Here is an 18,960-nt window from a genome sequence, read left to right on the forward strand (position 1 = left end):
CTATATGATGAACAAATGAAATACAATTACATATGTTTTTAATGGTTATATAACAAGATAAGTCAGAAGGCGATATTCCGTATCTTTCACTCCGGCTCCAGATTTTCGACCAAGCCGGAGAAGAAAACACTTTGAGAAAAGCCGGATAAGGGGATGTAAATATATCATGAGAGACTACTAGTATGTTCTCTCAGCTGTATAGAATGAAAACGACGAGGACAGCCGAAGGCATACGAAAAGAGCCGATCGGCCGACTATCAAAATCAAATATTTCGGGGTCTCGAGGAAAACTTCTCGCTGCGGTTCCATCAGTTGCTCGAGAAGAGCCATCCAGTGCGGTTGGATGAGCTCCCCAAAAAGGAATACGAAAGGAACAGTGAAGAAAGTGAAATACAGCATACAGCAGATAAGAAAGTGAAGTACATAAGAGTGAACCGGGAAAGAAAGAGATAGAACCGGAAGTGGTCCGTGGAGAAAGGACTGTCATTATCGCAGCGCGGGTGCTTGAACTCTCGGCACAATGGGGCACGGAGTGGCCTCCATTGGGGCTCTGCTGGTGATCCTGGCCATCTCATATTGCCAGGCGGAGCTAACGCCGCCATATTTCAATTTGGCCACGGGAAGGAAGATTTATGCCACAGCTACGTGTGGCCAGGATACGGATGGACCCGAGCTCTACTGCAAGCTCGTGGGAGCCAATACGGAACACGATCATATCGACTACTCGGTTATCCAGGGACAGGTAACTATAATCGACTTTCAGCAACGCCCAAAAATCTTTTCAGTATACACACATCATGAGATAATCTTTAATTTTACACTGAAAAAAAATAGTTCATGTCGAAAATTAAATTAAAGCTGTCTTAGGCCATTTAATTATTATAATCGATTATATTCGTTTTCCAACCTTATTAAGAATTTCGTAAAAGTATTATATAGTTGGAAAATCCATGCTTTATATTTCAAGTGTGCACTGCATTTGGACGTCCCCCACATGTGTTGAACATTCGAATTGGGCTCTAAAAATACTCTGGACTCGATTTGGATTCCATTTACTTTTTCTAACATGTGTTCTGTGTCTTTTTGTTTTTTTGTAGGTTTGCGATTACTGCGATCCCTCGGTGCCGGAGAGGAATCATCCGCCAGAGAACGCGATCGATGGCACCGAGGCCTGGTGGCAGAGTCCTCCGTTGTCCAGGGGCATGAAATTCAATGAAGTCAATTTGACCATCAACTTCGAACAGGTAAGCAGCAGAGAACATAAAAGATACCAAAGGTATCCGGCCTAAGAAACGCATAGGAGGGAGACGTTCGATGGATGCAACTCGTTTTCGGGTTCGAGCGGCTCGATGGGATCGGATCGTTAAATTTGAAAACAATTTTAATGGGTTTTCATTTCGTCGACGTCGAGACAGCAAAAAACTGAACGAAAAAAATGTTGCTGAGCTCGAGTATTTGTTGTTGGCAAAGGGGAAGACTTTGGAGTTGTGGGTTATCAGTATGTCAGCAGCTCCTACATATAAAATATACATACATATACATACAGTGATATGTACGAACATACATACATGCACACACTCTTGAATGGGAGCTCTCGGCTTACAAGCTGCTTAGAAACCGACTCGGAGCGTTGACTTTTTCGAGGGGTTCATTCGGATTTCTGTATGGTTTTTTAGCGATAAAGGCATAATGTTTCTTGAGGCACCAGCATGCGACACATATGAATTGGGAGCAGGCTGATAATGAGCCCAAGTCGCAAGAAACTACAGCCTTATCATCAGTTTGCGTTCAAGTGGGTTCTATAAAAAGTTGGGCCTCGATCTCGCCTACGTTCTTATCTCACTTGCAACGGAAACGAATAATCCACGAGGTTCCCGAGTTAATTTTTGAGAATAATTGCGCTAAGATTTCAAGAGCTCAGCATGATCTCATTCGTTTTAATTCCTCAGTTGCACTTTTCTTAATTCACAGAATGCAACTGAATATGATACTCTGGTTTATATATAGACTCCTCAGCACTACGAATTCTAGCAATTCACATGCAAAATTTGTGAGATATATTTTTGCCGAATTATGTACATCGGGGTTTTTGTTTATGCTTCAAAATCATGAACTTCCACATGGGTAAAACTAATGAAAACACAGAAAAGCAAACAAATCTCGGAAACCAAACAGTATTTCACATGTGCGCCTGTGTACAAAGATATTAACGCATGGCTGTATCGTTGTATATATGTGGATCTGTGTATCTTTCAGTTCGCTTTCAATTGAAGCCAAATTAAAAAGCAAACACAGCCCAAGAAAATAAAAATAAACGAAGATGGTCGCCGGTTCTACTGCAGAACATTTGGAGTTAATTTCCCCACTGTGATCTCATGTGTTTGTCTCATATTTGTCTGTGCTGACATGTAGTACATACATATATACGTTATGTGTACACTCGGCTAATAAATTTCAATGAATTTGCTTGTGCAAAATGAATTTTGTGTCTTGAGAGAGACTTAAAAGTAAGAAAAGGGGTATAGAAAGATATAGACCAATTTTACATAAGTGAATCTTATCTATAGCATATTTGGGGTCATAGTTGACATTACTGATTAGATTATTATTCGATATCACATGAAACGAATAATAATTGCATGTAACATATAGTGTATTTCATAATTAAAAGTTTTGGTGTTGGCATACTTGTTGCTTTCCTGATTTCTAAATTGTTCGCATTTTTCAGGAATTCCATGTGGCCTATTTGTTCATCCGCATGGGCAACTCCCCTCGTCCGGGTCTCTGGACGCTGGAGAAGTCCACTGATTATGGCAAGACCTGGACACCTTGGCAGCACTTTTCCGATACCCCCGCCGATTGTGAAACGTACTTTGGCAAGGACACCTACAAGCCAATTACCCGCGACGACGACGTCATCTGCACCACTGAGTACTCAAAGATTGTGCCGCTGGAGAACGGCGAGATTCCCGTGATGCTGCTCAATGAGCGACCCAGCTCCACCAACTACTTCAACTCAACGGTGCTGCAGGAATGGACTCGTGCCACTAACGTCAGGATTCGTCTGCTTCGAACCAAGAATCTGCTGGGACATCTGATGTCTGTGGCTCGACAAGATCCCACGGTGACGCGTCGCTACTTCTACTCGATCAAGGACATCTCGATCGGAGGAAGGTGTATGTGCAACGGACACGCGGACACCTGTGACGTCAAGGATCCAAAGAGTCCAGTCCGCATTCTCGCTTGCCGTTGCCAACATCACACATGCGGCATCCAGTGTAACGAGTGCTGTCCAGGATTCGAGCAGAAAAAGTGGCGCCAAAACACCAATGCCCGGCCGTTCAACTGCGAACGTAAGTATTCTGGTTTCCCCCAAACGGACAACTCCATTGGACGGACAAAGAAAAACTTCGGCAGCTTATTTTAATTTCCTGATTTGATTTCTAGCCTGCAACTGTCATGGCCACAGCACCGAGTGCAAGTACGATGAGGAAGTGAACCGCAAAGGACTGTCCCTGGACATTCACGGACACTACGATGGCGGTGGTGTTTGCCAGAACTGTCAGCACAACACGGTGGGAATTAACTGCAACAAGTGCAAACCCAAATACTATAGACCCAAGGGCAAGCACTGGAACGAGACCGATGTCTGCAGCCGTAAGAACTAGTTATACTTGAAATAAATCCGTAATACCATCATTCTCCTAACCATTTAGCCTGCGAATGCGACTACTTCTACTCCACCGGACACTGCGAGGAAGAGACCGGAAACTGTGAGTGCCGTGCTGCCTTCCAGCCGCCCAGCTGCGACTCCTGCGCCTACGGATACTACGGTTACCCCAATTGCCGGGAGTGCGAGTGTAACCTGAATGGAACCAACGGCTACCACTGCGAGGCGGAAAGCGGACAGCAGTGCCCGTGCAAGATCAACTTTGCGGGCGCCTACTGTAAGCAGTGTGCCGAGGGATACTACGGATTCCCCGAGTGCAAGGCCTGCGAGTGCAACAAGATCGGCTCGATTACCAACGACTGCAACGTGACCACTGGAGAGTGCAAGTGTTTGACCAATTTCGGAGGCGACAACTGCGAGCGCTGCAAGCACGGATACTTCAACTACCCCACTTGCTCATGTAAGACATTTATAATATTTTCAAAATGCCAAACTTACTGATGCGGATTCCAATTGTCCTTGACAGACTGCGACTGCGACAACCAGGGCACAGAGTCCGAAATCTGCAACAAGCAGTCCGGCCAGTGCATCTGCCGTGAGGGTTTTGGAGGTCCCAGATGCGATCAGTGCTTGCCAGGATTCTACAACTATCCGGACTGCAAGCCCTGCAACTGCTCCAGCACTGGTAGTTCGGCGATCACCTGCGACAACACCGGCAAATGTAACTGCCTCAACAACTTTGCCGGAAAACAGTGCACGCTCTGTACTGCCGGATACTACAGCTATCCCGATTGTCTACGTATGTATCCCCAAGCCATCAGATACATTTCAGTTATAAGAACTTTCTAATTCTTTTGATCTGCAGCCTGTCACTGTGACTCTTATGGGTCTCAGGGAGTGTCCTGTAATGCGGATGGACAGTGTCTGTGTCAGCCGAACTTCGACGGACGTCAGTGTGATTCGTGTAAGGAGGGCTTCTACAACTTCCCCAGCTGCGAGGACTGCAACTGTGATCCTGCGGGAGTGATCGATAAGTTCGCCGGATGCGGATCGGTGCCCGTGGGTGAGCTGTGCAAGTGCAAGGAGCGAGTGACGGGCAGGATCTGCAATGAGTGCAAGCCATTGTACTGGAACCTGAACATCAGCAATACCGAGGGATGTGAGATTTGCGATTGTTGGACGGATGGCACTATTTCCGCCCTGGACACGTGTACCTCCAAGTCCGGACAGTGTCCCTGCAAGCCGCATACTCAGGGCAGGCGCTGCCAGGAGTGTCGGGATGGAACCTTCGATCTGGACAGTGCCTCGCTGTTTGGCTGCAAGGATTGCAGTTGCGATGTGGGCGGCTCGTGGCAAAGTGTTTGCGACAAGGTCAGCGGCCAGTGCAAGTGTCATCCTAGGATTACGGGTCTGGCATGTACCCAGCCTCTGACCACCCACTTCTTCCCAACGCTGCACCAGTTCCAGTACGAATACGAGGATGGAACACTCCCATCGAGCACTCAGGTGCGATATGATTACGATGAGGCGGCATTCCCCGGATTTAGCAGCAAGGGCTATGTGGTGTTCAACGCCATTCAGAACGATGTGCGCAACGAAGTCAATGTCTTTAAGTCATCTCTGTACCGGATTGTGCTTCGATACGTGAATCCTAATGCCGAGAATATCACTGCCACTATTTCGGTCACCTCGGACAATCCTTTGGAGGTGGATCAGCAGTAAGTATTTGTACGGTTTTGCTAGAGGATGATCTTAAGTGTTCCGATTTCACAGCGTAAAGGTACTACTGCAACCCACATTGGAACCTCAGTTTGTAACTGTTGCGGGGCCCTTTGGAGTGAAACCCTCAGCCATTGTTCTGGATCCGGGTCGTTATGTCTTTACCACCAAGGCCAACAAGAATGTGATGCTCGATTACTTTGTCCTCCTACCAGCTGCTTACTACGAAGCCGGAATTCTAACACGCCACATCTCGAATCCCTGTGAACTGGGCAACATGGAGCTGTGCCGTCACTACAAGTACGCCTCTGTGGAGGTGTTCTCACCAGCAGCAACTCCATTCGTCATCGGAGAGAACTCCAAGCCGACTAATCCCGTGGAGGTGTACACTGATCCGGAGCACCTTCAGATTGTAAGCCATGTTGGCGATATTCCCGTACTGAGCGGATCCCAAAAGGAGCTGCATTACATCGTGGATGTGCCACGTAGTGGCAAATATATCTTCGTGATTGACTATATCAGCGATAGGAACTACCCCGACAGTTACTACATCAACTTAAAACTGAAAGATAGTCCAGATTCCGAGACATCCGTGCTGTTGTATCCGTGCTTGTACTCCACTGTTTGCCGAACATCAGTCAACGAGGATGGTATGGAGAAGTCCTTTTACATTAACAAGGACGACTTGCAGCCAGTCATCATCTCTGTGAGTTCTAAATATAAATCGAGCTACTCGAAACATATTAATCATATTCCCACATTTTTCAGGCTGACATCGACGATGGTTCCCGTTTCCCGATTATCTCGGTGACCGCCATTCCAGTCGAGCAATGGTCAATTGACTACATCAACCCTAGTCCCGTCTGTGTGATCCATGATCAGCAATGCGCCACTCCGAAGTTCCGCTCCGTTCCCGATTCCAAGAAGATCGAGTTCGAAACTGATCATGAGGACCGCATTGCCACCAACAAACCGCCATATGCCTCACTCGATGAACGTGTTAAGCTGGTTCACTTAGACAATCTTAATGAAGGAACCATCGTGATTGAGTGAGTTTGTCATTTCTAAATATTATATTATATTATAAAGAACATAACCCTAACAACCACTTCCAGGTCAAAGGTTGATGCGACGAAACCGAATCTATTTGTGATCCTCGTAAAGTACTACCAACCGAGCCATCCCAAATACCAGGTGTACTACACCTTGACTGCGGGCAAGAATCAGTATGATGGCAAGTTCGACATTCAGCACTGCCCTTCGAGTTCCGGATGCCGCGGTGTGATTCGCCCCGCCGGCGAGGGTTCGTTTGAGATTGACGACGAGTTTAAGTTCACGATTACAGTAAGTCCATTGTGATATCCAAACTAAACGGTTATAAAACCACCAATTTGTTTTAGACCGATCGATCCCAGAGCGTTTGGCTCGACTACCTGGTGGTGGTGCCTCTGACGCAGTACAATGATGATCTACTAGTGGAGGAGACCTTTGACCAGACCAAAGAGTTCATTCAGAACTGCGGCCACGACCACTTCCACATCACTCACAATGCCAGTGACTTCTGTAAGAAATCCGTTTTCTCTCTAACCGCCGACTACAATAGTGGAGCATTGCCCTGCAATTGCGACTACGCCGGTTCCACGAGCTTCGAGTGTCATCCGTTCGGTGGCCAGTGTCAGTGCAAGCCGAATGTGATTGAGAGAACGTGCGGAGCCTGCCGCAGCCGATACTACGGATTCCCCGACTGCAAGCCATGCAAGTGTCCCAATAGCGCCATGTGCGAGCCCTCCACCGGAGAGTGCATGTGCCCACCCAATGTCATTGGAGATCTGTGCGAGAAGTGCGCCCCCAACACTTACGGATTCCATCAGGTAAGCCTTTGTGACTTGCCTTTCACGGTAGATGCTCAATATCTCATTTCATTGATCACCAGGTCATTGGCTGCGAAGAGTGTGCATGCAACCCCATGGGCGTTGCCAATGGGAACTCCCAGTGCGATCTATTCAATGGAACCTGCAGTTGCCGCGAAAATATAGAGGGCAGGGCCTGTGATGTATGCACCAATGGATACTTTAACTTCCCGCACTGCGAGCAGTGCAGTTGCCACAAGCCAGGCACCGAACTGGAGGTGTGCGACAAGGTCGATGGCGAATGCTTTTGCAAGAAGAATGTGGTTGGAAGGGATTGTGACCAGTGTGACGATGGAACGTACAATCTGCAGGAGTCGAATCCGGAGGGTTGCACCACCTGCTTCTGCTTTGGCAAGTCTTCACGGTGCGACAGTGCTTATCTCCGAGTTTACAATGTGAGCATGCTTAAGGATATCCTCATCAGTACTCCCGAATTCCGCGAGGAGAGCATCAAGTTTGAGATCTGGCCCGTGACGGATGAACTTCTTGTAAATGAGACCACGATGAAGGCAGATTTTACTTCACGAGAGGTCGCCGATGAAAGACCGGCGTACTTTGGAGTCCTGGACCGTCTGCTTAACCAGAATAATCACATCACTGCTTATGGCGGAGATTTGGCTTATACTTTACACTTCACTTCTGGCTTTGACGGCAAATACATTGTGGCTCCGGATGTCATTTTGTTCAGTGAACACAATGTCCTGGTGCATACAAGTTATGAGCAGCCCAACAGAAATGAACCATTCACAAACCGCGTCAATATAGTGGAATCGAATTTCCAAACCGTTTCCGGAAAACCAGTTTCCCGAGCTGATTTCATGATGGTTCTGCGGGATCTAAAAATGATCTTCATCAGAGCCAACTATTGGGAACAGACCTTGGTGACCCACTTGGCCGATGTGTATCTAACCCTAGCCGATGAGGATGAAGAAGGCACTAGCTTAAACCAATTCCTGGCCGTGGAGCGTTGCTCCTGCCCACCTGGTTACGCCGGACTCTCGTGCGAGGACTGCGCCCCGGGCTACTATCGAGATCCCAGTGGACCCTATGGTGGTTACTGCATTCCCTGCGAGTGCAATGGACATTCGGAGACCTGCGATTGCGCTACCGGAATCTGTTCGAAGTGCCAGCATGGAACTAAGGGTGATCACTGTGAGGAGTGTGTGTCCGGCTACTATGGAAACGCCACGAATGGAACGCCCGGAGATTGTATGATCTGCGCTTGCCCACTGCCATTTGACTCGAACAACTTTGCCACCAGTTGCGAAATCTCCGAGAGCGGAGATCAAATCCATTGTGAGTGCAAACCAGGATACACCGGCCCACGTTGCGAATCTTGCGCCAGTGGTTTCTACGGACAGCCAGAGAACTTGGGAGAGGTGTGCAAGCCGTGCGAGTGTTCCGGCAACATTAATCCGGAGGATCAGGGATCTTGCGACACCAGGACCGGTGAATGTCTTCGCTGCTTGAATAACACCTTCGGAGCTGCCTGTAATCTGTGTGCACCTGGCTTCTACGGCGATGCTATCAAGCTAAAGAACTGCCAGAGCTGTGACTGCGATGACCTGGGCACCCAGGAGTGCGATCCCTTTGTGGGCGTCTGCACTTGTCACGAGAACGTCATTGGCGAGCGTTGCGATCGCTGCAAGCCGGATCACTATGGATTTGAGTCGGGTGTTGGCTGCCGAGCCTGCGACTGCGGTGCTGCCTCCAATTCGACGCAGTGTGACCCCCACACAGGTCACTGTGCCTGCAAGTCGGGAGTGACTGGACGGCAATGCGATCGGTGCGCCGTAGACCATTGGAAATACGAACAGGACGGGTGCACGCCGTGCAATTGCAATCAGGGATACTCTCGAGGATTCGGTTGCAATCCCAACACCGGCAAGTGCCAGTGTCTGCCTGGAGTAATTGGAGATAGGTAACTATCACGTGTATTCTTTCCAAATGTTGAGTGCACTAAAACGACATTTTCCATTCCAGATGCGACGCTTGCCCGAATCGATGGGTACTGATCAAGGATGAGGGCTGTCAGGAGTGCAACAACTGTCACCACGCCCTGTTGGATGTCACTGATCGAATGCGCTATCAGATCGATAGTGTCCTAGAGGATTTCAACAGTGTAACCCTGGCCTTCTTCACCAGTCAAAAATTGAATCACTACGACCAGCTGGCCGATGAATTGGAGCCCAAGGTTAAGCTACTGGATCCCAACAGCGTGGACCTGAATCCATCCAAAAAGGCCAACAGCGAATTGGAATCAGATGCCAAGTCCTATGCCAAACAGGTCAACCAGACCCTTGCCACCGCCTTGGATATCCATGAGCGATCGAGCACCACTTTGGGTAACATAACAGTGGCTTATCTCGAGGCGGTCAAGAGTGCCGGCCAGGCCAAGGAGGCCATCGCTTCGGTAGAAGCTCTTTCCAAGAATCTCGAGGCGGCAGCAAGCACGAAGATTGATGCTGCTCTGGAGCAAGCCCAACACATTTTGGGACAAATCAACGGAACCAGTATTGAGCTTACACCCAATGAACAAGTCCTGAAAAAGGCGAGGAAACTCTATGAGGAAGTGAACACCCTCGTTCTGCCCATAAAGGAGCAAAACAAGAGCCTAAATGTCCTCAAGAATGATATCGGAGAATTTAGTGACCATCTGGAGGATCTTTTCAACTGGAGCGAGGATTCCCACGCCAAGTCCGCCGACGTCGAGCGCAGGAATGTGGCCAACCAGAAGGCCTTTAACAACTCCAAATTCGACACCGTTTCGGAGCAAAAGTCCCAGGCCGAGAAGAACATCAATGATGCTGGCAATTTCCTCATCAATGGCGATCTGACCCTCAGTCAAATCAACCAGAAGTTGGATAACTTGAGAGATGCTCTCACTGAGCTCATCACGGTCAACAAACATGTGGACGATGAACTACCCGTGAGAGAGGAGCAGCACAAGGAGGCGGATGCCCTGACCGATCAGGCCGAACAGAAGGCGGCCGAATTGGCTGTCAAGGCACAGGATCTGGCTGCACAATACACGGATATGACCGCCAGTGCGGAGCCGGCCATTAAGGCCGCCACTGCCTACTCGGGAATCGTTGAGGCCGTTGAAGCTGCCCAGAAATTCAGCCAGGATGCAATTTCTGCAGCCGGAAATGCCACCGATAAGACAGATGGCATTGAAGAAAGAGCTCATCTTGCCGACACCGATTCAACTAATCTTCTCCAGAAAGCCCGCCAGTCTCTGCAGAAAGTACAAGATGACCTAGAGCCCCGTCTGAACGCGTCGGCTGGCAAGGTGCAGAAAATCTCAGATGTGAACACTGCCACCAAGAACCAGTTGGCGGATATTGACATTCTGATTGATCAACTGCCAGCTGAGTCTCAGAGGGATATGTGGAAGAACTCGAATGCCAATGCCAGTGATGCCCTGGAAATCCTAAAGAACGTACTAGAGATACTGGAACCAGTGAGTGTCCAAACGCCAAAGGAACTCGAGAAGGCGCATGGCATCAATAGAGATTTGGATCTGACCAACAAGGACGTTTCTCAAGCTAACAAACAGTTGGATGACGTTGAAGGATCCGTTTCGAAGCTAAACGAACTGGCAGAGGATATCGAGGAACAGCAGCACCGAGTGGGCACTCAGAGCCGGCAGTTGGGCCAGGAAATTGAGAATTTGAAGGCCCAAGTGGAGGCCGCTCGCCAGTTGGCCAACAGCATCAAGGTGGGCGTTAATTTCAAGCCAAGCACGATCCTGGAACTGAAGACACCAGAAAAGACCAAGCTGCTGGCCACTCGCACCAATCTATCGACCTACTTCCGCACCACCGAGCCATCCGGGTTCCTCTTATATCTGGGCAATGACAACAAGACCGCCCAGAAGAACAATGACTTCGTGGCCGTTGAGATTGTGAATGGCTATCCCATTCTCACTATAGATTTGGGCAATGGTCCGGAACGCATCACCAGCGATAAGTACGTGGCAGATGGCCGCTGGTATCAGGCTGTTGTGGATCGTATGGGTCCGAATGCCAAGCTCACAATTAGAGAGGAATTGCCCAACGGTGATGTGGTTGAGCACAGCAAGTCTGGCTATCTTGAAGGATCTCAGAATATCCTCCACGTCGATAAGAACAGTCGCCTATTTGTGGGCGGGTATCCTGGCATTTCGGACTTCAATGCGCCGGTAGACTTGACCACTAACTCTTTCTCCGGCGACATTGAGGATCTAAAGATTGGCGACGAAAGCGTGGGATTGTGGAACTTTGTTTATGGCGATGATAACGAGCAGGGAGCCCGGGAACGGGATGTGCTGCTCGAGAAGAAGAAGCCGGTAACTGGACTCCGCTTCAAGGGTAATGGATACGTCCAACTGAATGCCACATCAAACCTGAAGAGCCGCTCCAGCATCCAGTTCAGCTTCAAGGCGGACAAGGACACTTCCAATGGACTGCTGTTCTTCTACGGAAGGGATAAGCACTACATGAGCATTGAGATGATTGACGGAGCTATTTTCTTCAACATTAGTTTGGGTGAAGGTGGAGGCGTTCAATCCGGCAGCCAGGATCGCTACAATGACAACCAATGGCACAAGGTCCAGGCGGAACGGGAAAATCGAAACGGCCTTCTTAAGGTCGACGATATAGTGATTTCCCGGACTAATGCTCCATTACAAGCGGACTTGGAGTTACCCAAGCTGAGGAGACTGTATTTCGGTGGTCATCCAAGACGTCTGAATACCTCGATCAGTTTGCAACCCAACTTTGATGGCTGCATCGATAATGTGGTGATCAATCAGGGAGTTGTGGACCTTACAGAATACGTAACAGGCGGCGGAGTTGAGGAAGGTTGCTCGGCGAAGTTCTCTACTGTGGTGGCATATGCGCCGCATGAGTACGGATTCCTGAGGATGAACAACGTTACCTCAGATAACAGTCTGCATGTCGTTTTGCACTTTAAGACCACACAACCGAATGGCGTACTCTTCTATGCCGCCAATCATGACCAGAGTTCCACCATTGGCCTCAGCCTGCAAGATGGTTTGCTCAAGCTCAACAGCATGGGCAGTCAGTTGGTCATCGACGATCGTATTCTGAACGACGGCGAAGATCATGTGGTTACAGTGCAGCACACTCAAGGCGAACTGCGTCTCTCGGTCGATGATGTGGACAACAAAAGGTGGGTATTACCAGATTGTTTTTTTTGTGTTGGGTTCCCATGCTAATCTACTTGTTTTCCTCCCCATAGACTTGGTTCTCCACAGCCGCTAATCCTGGAGGGTGGTGACATCTTCTTCGCTGGCTTGCCGGACAACTATCGAACACCCAGGAACGCATTGGCCTCTTTGGCCTACTTTGTCGGTTGCATCAGTGATGTAACCGTGAACGAGGAGATCATTAACTTTGCCAACAGTGCTGAGAAGAAGAATGGCAACATCAACGGTTGTCCACCCCATGTACTAGGTGAGCTGTCCGGATTTAGCTATACCCTGAGAGCGGATTTATAAACTTATATATTTGCTTACAGCCTACGAACCAAGTTTGGTGCCCAGCTATTATCCGAGTGGAGACAACGAGGTGGAGTCTCCGTGGTCAAACGCTGACACACTGCCCCCACTTAAGCCAGACATAGAAACCACATTACCACCCACAACGCCTACTACGACCACCACGACAACTACCACAACAACTACGAGCACAACTTCAACAACGACGACTACTACGACCCCATCCCCGATAATCGTTGATGAAGACAAGGAGATCGAGGCGAAAACACCGCAAAGGACCCTAACAACCCGGCCACCAGCCAAGCTGAATCTTCCCAGCGATGAGCGCTGCAAGTTGCCGGAGCAACCCAATTTCGATGTTGGTTTTGCAGAGGCGGGATACCGATTCTATGGACTACGGGAGCAGCGCCTACAGATTAATTCACTGCCGGTTAAGGTACGCCGTCACCATGACATTGGCATCTCCTTCCGTACGGAGCGACCCAACGGCTTGCTCATCTATGCCGGAAGTAAGCAACGCGATGACTTCATAGCCGTGTATCTTCTGGATGGTCGGGTGACATACGAGATACGGGTGGGTGCACAGCTGCAGGCCAAGATTACCAGCGAAGCGGAGCTAAACGATGGCACCTGGCACACCGTGGAGGTGCTGCGTACGCAACGCAAGGTTACCCTGCTCATCGACAAGTTGGAGCAGCCGGGATCCGAGGATCTGAATGCGGAAAGATCTGCTCCGGTACTGAATGTCGAGTTGCCCATCTATCTGGGTGGCGTTAACAAGTTCCTGGAGTCGGAGGTTAAGAACCTAACCGATTTCAAAACTGAAGTGCCGTTCTTTAACGGCTGCCTCAAGAACATCAAGTTCGACGCTATGGATCTGGAAACGCCACCAGAGGAGTTTGGTGTGGTTCCGTGCTCCGAGCAGGTGGAACGCGGTTTGTTCTTCAACAACCAGAAGGCGTTTGTTAAGATCTTTGATCACTTCGATGTTGGCACTGAGATGAAAATCAGCTTTGATTTCCGACCGAGGGATCCCAACGGATTGCTCTTCTCTGTGCACGGCAAGAACTCCTATGCCATTCTCGAGCTGGTAGACAACACCCTGCACTTCACCGTGAAGACCGATCTGAAGAACATTGTGTCCACCAACTATAAGCTGCCCAACAACGAAAGCTTCTGCGATGGCAAGACGCGCAATGTCCAGGCCATCAAATCCAAGTTTGTGATCAACATAGCCGTGGACTTTATAAGCTCCAATCCCGGCGTGGGCAATGAAGGATCAGTGATCACCAGGACTAATCGTCCGCTCTTCTTTGGCGGACATGTGGCCTTCCAAAGGGCGCCGGGCATCAAGACAAAGAAGTCCTTTAAGGGCTGTATCAGCAAGGTGGAGGTTAACCAAAGGATGATCAACATCACGCCGAACATGGTTGTTGGCGATATTTGGCAGGGCTATTGTCCCCTCAACTAATGAAGATCTTCGGAACGATTTAAGGATCTATGATTTATTTTGACCATGACTACGAAAAACTGCCAGGAAAAATCCACTTTTGCCGACCACTGCTACTCAAAGGACAACGAACGAACAAATTTCAAACGAACAAATTTCAAAATCGACGTGTCATGAAAAAAGTCATGAGGTCTTCAAATAATAGATCTTCAGCAAAGATGACAGTCGTATATATTTGAATAGCTATAAGCCAAATTGCGTGCCAATTCTAAAGAAAACATTTACATTTATATAATCTTTTTAAACTCCTTATGAGAAACTTCAATTTTTGTAATTTCAATAAACCAATAAATATATCCATTTTAATGAAATTAAAGTTATTGTTTTTTATGTGAATGGGTTAGGTATAAAACCCACCATTGAAAGTTATAACATATATTTGTATATTCATTTCAATTTTATTTACATAAAGCATTTTCTAAAATATGCAAAAATCGTAATAAATATTTCTCAATTACTAACCACTTTTTTCGTCACGTTTCCGCGGTTTTGTTACTTAGTTTTCTTATAGTTCAGCTCTCAATGTCAACATTAATTTAGAATAATGGTTCAAGCCAGTTTAACATAAAGCACCGGATTCTAGAAAATTCGCTGGCCGTTAAAATAAGTTTCATATGTCGTACAGGTAGTTTAGCCGGTAGGTCAGAGGTGGTGGAAATTGATCCGTGAAACTTTGCCAATTCTCCTCACCCGTTTGGTTCTTAAAGCCTTGGAGAATCTAGAATGACATACAGAAATATTTAATTTCCGGAAAAAACTCACACTTTAAAGGACACAAGTATGTAATTTCAGGAAATAGCTCACATTTTGAATCATCTGTCGCAGATTCTGTGGAGGATTCTCCCACGAGGCAACGGCATCGCAAAAGAACATGAAGTCGGTCACCACGCCTTCTGGATTCAACCTGATCATATGGCACATTCCCATAAAGGACGAATACTTCTCGCTGTTGTCCTGTATATGACGTAGCAACGTGCACCTTCATTTTTTGGAAGAAAGCATATTTTCAGAAAAAGAACTCGCTATTGGGGTATAAAATGTATAAATACCACTCCCGTGCGAATTCGGGCAAATAGGGAGCCACTTCATCTGGACACACATAACCTAGACGACCGATTGTTATTGCTTTAAGCAAAGAGTACAAAATATGCGAATTGGTACGTTGCTTGACTCCATCGGGAACTTAAAGATACTTACCCGCATTCTCCAGAAGAGTTTTTGGCATATTCTGCCGGTTGATAATGATCAGCAGGTCGCTAAGCACGAGGCGTATGTACTGCTTGGTTTCCTCACCTTGTGTTCGAAATATAAAATATGTATTAACTTACATCTGAAGGGGTACAAGCCCTTACCCAATTTCAAGCAGATTTCCCCTATGGCCCAAGTTGCATTGTTGCACACCTCAATAAAGTTAGGGTTTAGGTTTTGCACCAAGCTCAAAAAAAACTCGGTGATGAAAGGATATACCTGGGAAAAACAGGACTTGCTCAAATCACCCAGCAGGGCAAACGAAGATTGGCGTACCTAATATTACCCCATATTAACCCCATGTGTAATAGATCAAAATCAAATAAGACATACTGTAGGCATAACGTCCTGCACGCACTGGGAGAGTAGATGCAATACATTGCTGTTGGCCACCAGTGGCTCGATGTGGTGGTCCAATCCCTCGGCTAGGGCACACAGCAGATCTAGGGCAGCTATCATGCGCTCCTTGTCGGGAAAGTCGTGCGATTGGTTTTGTTCACACAGCTTGAAGGGAGTTGAGTTCAAAGCAAGAAATACATTGAAGCAAACCCAGTGGCTTACCATTTCCTGGTTGATAGTCTGCTCAATGAGGGAGATGCACCTGCGATACACCGGGTCGCAGTAGGGCAAAAAGCCGGACTGCAAGGCAGTGGCGATGCTCGACAGGCACTCCAACAAAGGGAACAGATCCTTGTCGTCGTCCTTCAGCAGATTCCACTTATCAATTAGCGGAGGCATTAGGATGTCAATGTATTGCGGTTTATTCAGATGATGACCGACGGAGTCTGCCAAAGTACCCACGGCATCGTACAGTATGAGTAGATTCTTGTGCTGGTACTTGGAGAACGCAAAGACGAGCGTCTTTAGAATATACTCCAGGTAGGGCACCAGTTCCGTGCAGGCCTCCTCCTCCAGAGTGGCAAAGGCGGAGCATGCAGCTTCCTGAACGCGCTTATTCGAGTCCAGGATGCGCTTCAGCAGTTCTTCCATGAGCGGCTTCAAGTACTGGTCGTGCGGCTGGTTGACAACCCAGTTGGCGTATCGCGAGAGCGTCCAGCATGTAATGGAGCGCACCAGTGCCTTCTTGTCGGACAGACAGCTAATTAGGTAGGGAATCAGCTCTGGCAGGTGTTGGATCATGCCCTGCATGCAGCCCTCGGCGATAGCTCCCAAGGCCAGCACACCACTCTCTTTGATCACCCATTCCTGGTGGAATAGCGTCTCCTTTAGGATGGGCAGCACAACGGGTAAGCAATCCTCGCGGAAAATATTCGCCACCATGTCGAAGGAAGAAGCGCTGCACTTGCGCAAGCTCCAATCCGAAAACGATTTATCGTCGTCCGGGTCTTCATCCAATTCAGTATTAATTAAGTGTGCACGGGACTTGTGGAAACGTGGGCTGATATCCTGCTCTCTATCAGGCTCCTCGTCATCTTCATCTACATTGGCCTTCAGAAGAGTAATGTCGACTTCCGTGTATTGCATTCGACGCACAAGAACTGAGACTAACTGGGATAAAATGGGAGCCAGCATATCCCTGCTGTTTGTCTGCATTCCCAATGACAGCCAGAACTCGGTGGCCTGCAGAGCCACGTCCTTATCGGCGTCCTGGGAGCACAACAAAATGTTCTAAAGAGATTTGTATTTACTTTACATTAAACCATACGATTCTGTCAAAACTTCATACCCCAACAATCTGCCACATGTGCGGTACCATGTGGTCACAGTGCACCTGCACCAGACACACCAATGCGTGGCAAACGTTCTTGCGAACCACGGGGTCATCATCCGAGGACACGTGTAAGAGATTCCTAATGAGGCTGTCTATGCTGAGCAGCAGGGCCGGAGATCTGTTTATGATGAGTTGGCTGATGCAGGCAATGGCGTGGGAGCGGATCTTTGGACTGTTGTGCTTGAAGTACTCCAGGAACTTTGGAATCATTATGTTCAGCGGTCTGTTGAGCGCGGCGGAGTCCAAAATCTCGGCGAAATCCTCGCAAATTTTTTGCAGGGCACTGAAGGCTCCCTCGCACACATTGTAGTCCTGGTTGTCGAGCATTTCGCAGAGAGATGGAAGCAGCTGCGGCCAGTTGTGCAGACCGCCATTGCTGGCGATGGTGGTGATTAGGATGCCCACGGTGGAACGGATGAGGGGCGACGAGTCACCCACTGCCTGCAGGCACTCGTGTTTGATGTACTCCACGAACTCCGGCTGCAGGGTTGTGCTTTGTTCAAGGATGTTGTTTTTGAGGATCAGTCCGCTCATCGAGCGCGTTGCCTCGTCCTCCGTCTTCAGTTTCGTGAGCACATAGACAAGATAGTTGTTGAAGTCCGGGTAGCAATTGAATTCTTCCAGCTTCTACGGAACCCGATGAAGATTGCTAGATCAGTTGGGACTTCGTTACTTACCACTTGCACGGCTAGCTGCGTGGCTGTGTCCGGAGACTGCGAGTCCTTGAGTATCGGAAGGAGCTGCTGCAGACCCTCATCCCGTGGTGTCCACGCCATTTTGCAGCTGATGTGAGAGGTATATGGGTTTGGAGTGATATATGTGGGGTAATAAGTGCCAAAGGGGCCTACTGGAGTGACAGAGAATGACACTCTGTTCTTGGCCAACTCATATTGCCTCCAGATCATTTCTAACCGCCGCATGAAAAGCCTTATGTTGATGGTAATGTTATACATACATATTTATTCATATATACTTTTCCATTTACAGAAATCTCGATAGCTGAATTTTGAAATGGAGTTTAAGTCAAACAAATATATAAACTCCAGAAGAATAATCTTTAATCCATGTATTTTGATGTAGGGATAACACATACATGCATGTATTTCATATATATGCGTATGTTATGGATGAATATAGGCGCGTTATATATATTCAATTTCGTTAGACATTTGCAGAACATTTGATTTAGCCTATACAGTGGTTTTAAACTTAAAGGATTACGGGATATAAACCTATCAGAGTTGAATGTTCGCTGAACGAAAAGTGTAAAACAATATTTAATAGGTTTGGTCCTGATTTACTTATAGAAAACAACAGAAGTGGAAATATCATAATTGTGTAAAGGACTAAAAACAGTTGGTATGTTCTCTTCATCGTTTTAATAGCATACACACGATAATAATGAAATAAATATGAAATACAAATTCTCTAATGCTGCACAAATTAGTTTTGATTTCCTGTTTTAATTTGTTTCTTGCCCTAGCTTGACCTAACATTTAGTTTATTTGATGTTCCCTACTTTTTTTTTGGTTTGCCCTATCGTAATGAAAAAAAAAATATTTTGAACAAAAACCTATTCTGCATAAAATCTATAAATATATTTCATATGGTTGTATATGTGTGGTGTGTATATGTTCAATGTTTTGTGTGTGTAGTTGTAGTGTTGAT

General features: G+C 47.6%; 2 protein-coding genes across 3 annotated transcripts; one reads left to right on the plus strand and one right to left on the minus strand.

Moving 5' to 3' along the window:
• Positions 1–329: 329 nt before the first annotated feature.
• LOC122618643 (laminin subunit alpha) lies at positions 330–14,608 on the plus strand. Its single transcript, XM_043795225.1, has 15 exons — positions 330–742; positions 1,098–1,244; positions 2,729–3,353; positions 3,448–3,657; positions 3,717–4,130; positions 4,197–4,469; positions 4,536–5,388; positions 5,444–6,095; positions 6,158–6,438; positions 6,505–6,733; positions 6,790–7,260; positions 7,323–9,220; positions 9,283–12,474; positions 12,544–12,758; positions 12,823–14,608. The coding sequence occupies exons 1-15, from the start codon at positions 521–523 to the stop codon at positions 14,271–14,273; spliced, it is 11,133 nt and encodes a 3,710-aa protein (XP_043651160.1). The 5' UTR covers positions 330–520; the 3' UTR covers positions 14,274–14,608.
• Positions 14,609–14,759: 151 nt separating this feature from the next.
• On the minus strand, positions 14,760–18,162 carry LOC122615637 (transportin-1-like). Of its 2 annotated transcripts, none has more exons than XM_043790656.1 (9): positions 17,970–18,162; positions 17,248–17,916; positions 16,122–17,189; positions 15,894–16,064; positions 15,665–15,836; positions 15,510–15,605; positions 15,362–15,437; positions 15,117–15,291; positions 14,760–15,030 (listed from the first exon to the last, which is right to left on the minus strand). In XM_043790656.1, the coding sequence occupies exons 1-9, from the start codon at positions 18,066–18,068 to the stop codon at positions 14,923–14,925; spliced, it is 2,634 nt and encodes an 877-aa protein (XP_043646591.1). In that variant the 5' UTR covers positions 18,069–18,162; the 3' UTR covers positions 14,760–14,922. The 2 variants fall into 2 exon arrangements, with proteins under 2 accessions (XP_043646591.1, XP_043646590.1); XM_043790655.1 differs by having other exon boundaries at positions 17,248–17,919.
• Between the last annotated feature and the right edge of the window lie 798 nt (positions 18,163–18,960).

Source organism: Drosophila teissieri, chromosome 3L, assembly GCF_016746235.2.
Source record: "Drosophila teissieri strain GT53w chromosome 3L, Prin_Dtei_1.1, whole genome shotgun sequence".
Lineage (NCBI taxonomy): Eukaryota > Metazoa > Arthropoda > Insecta > Diptera > Drosophilidae > Drosophila > Drosophila teissieri.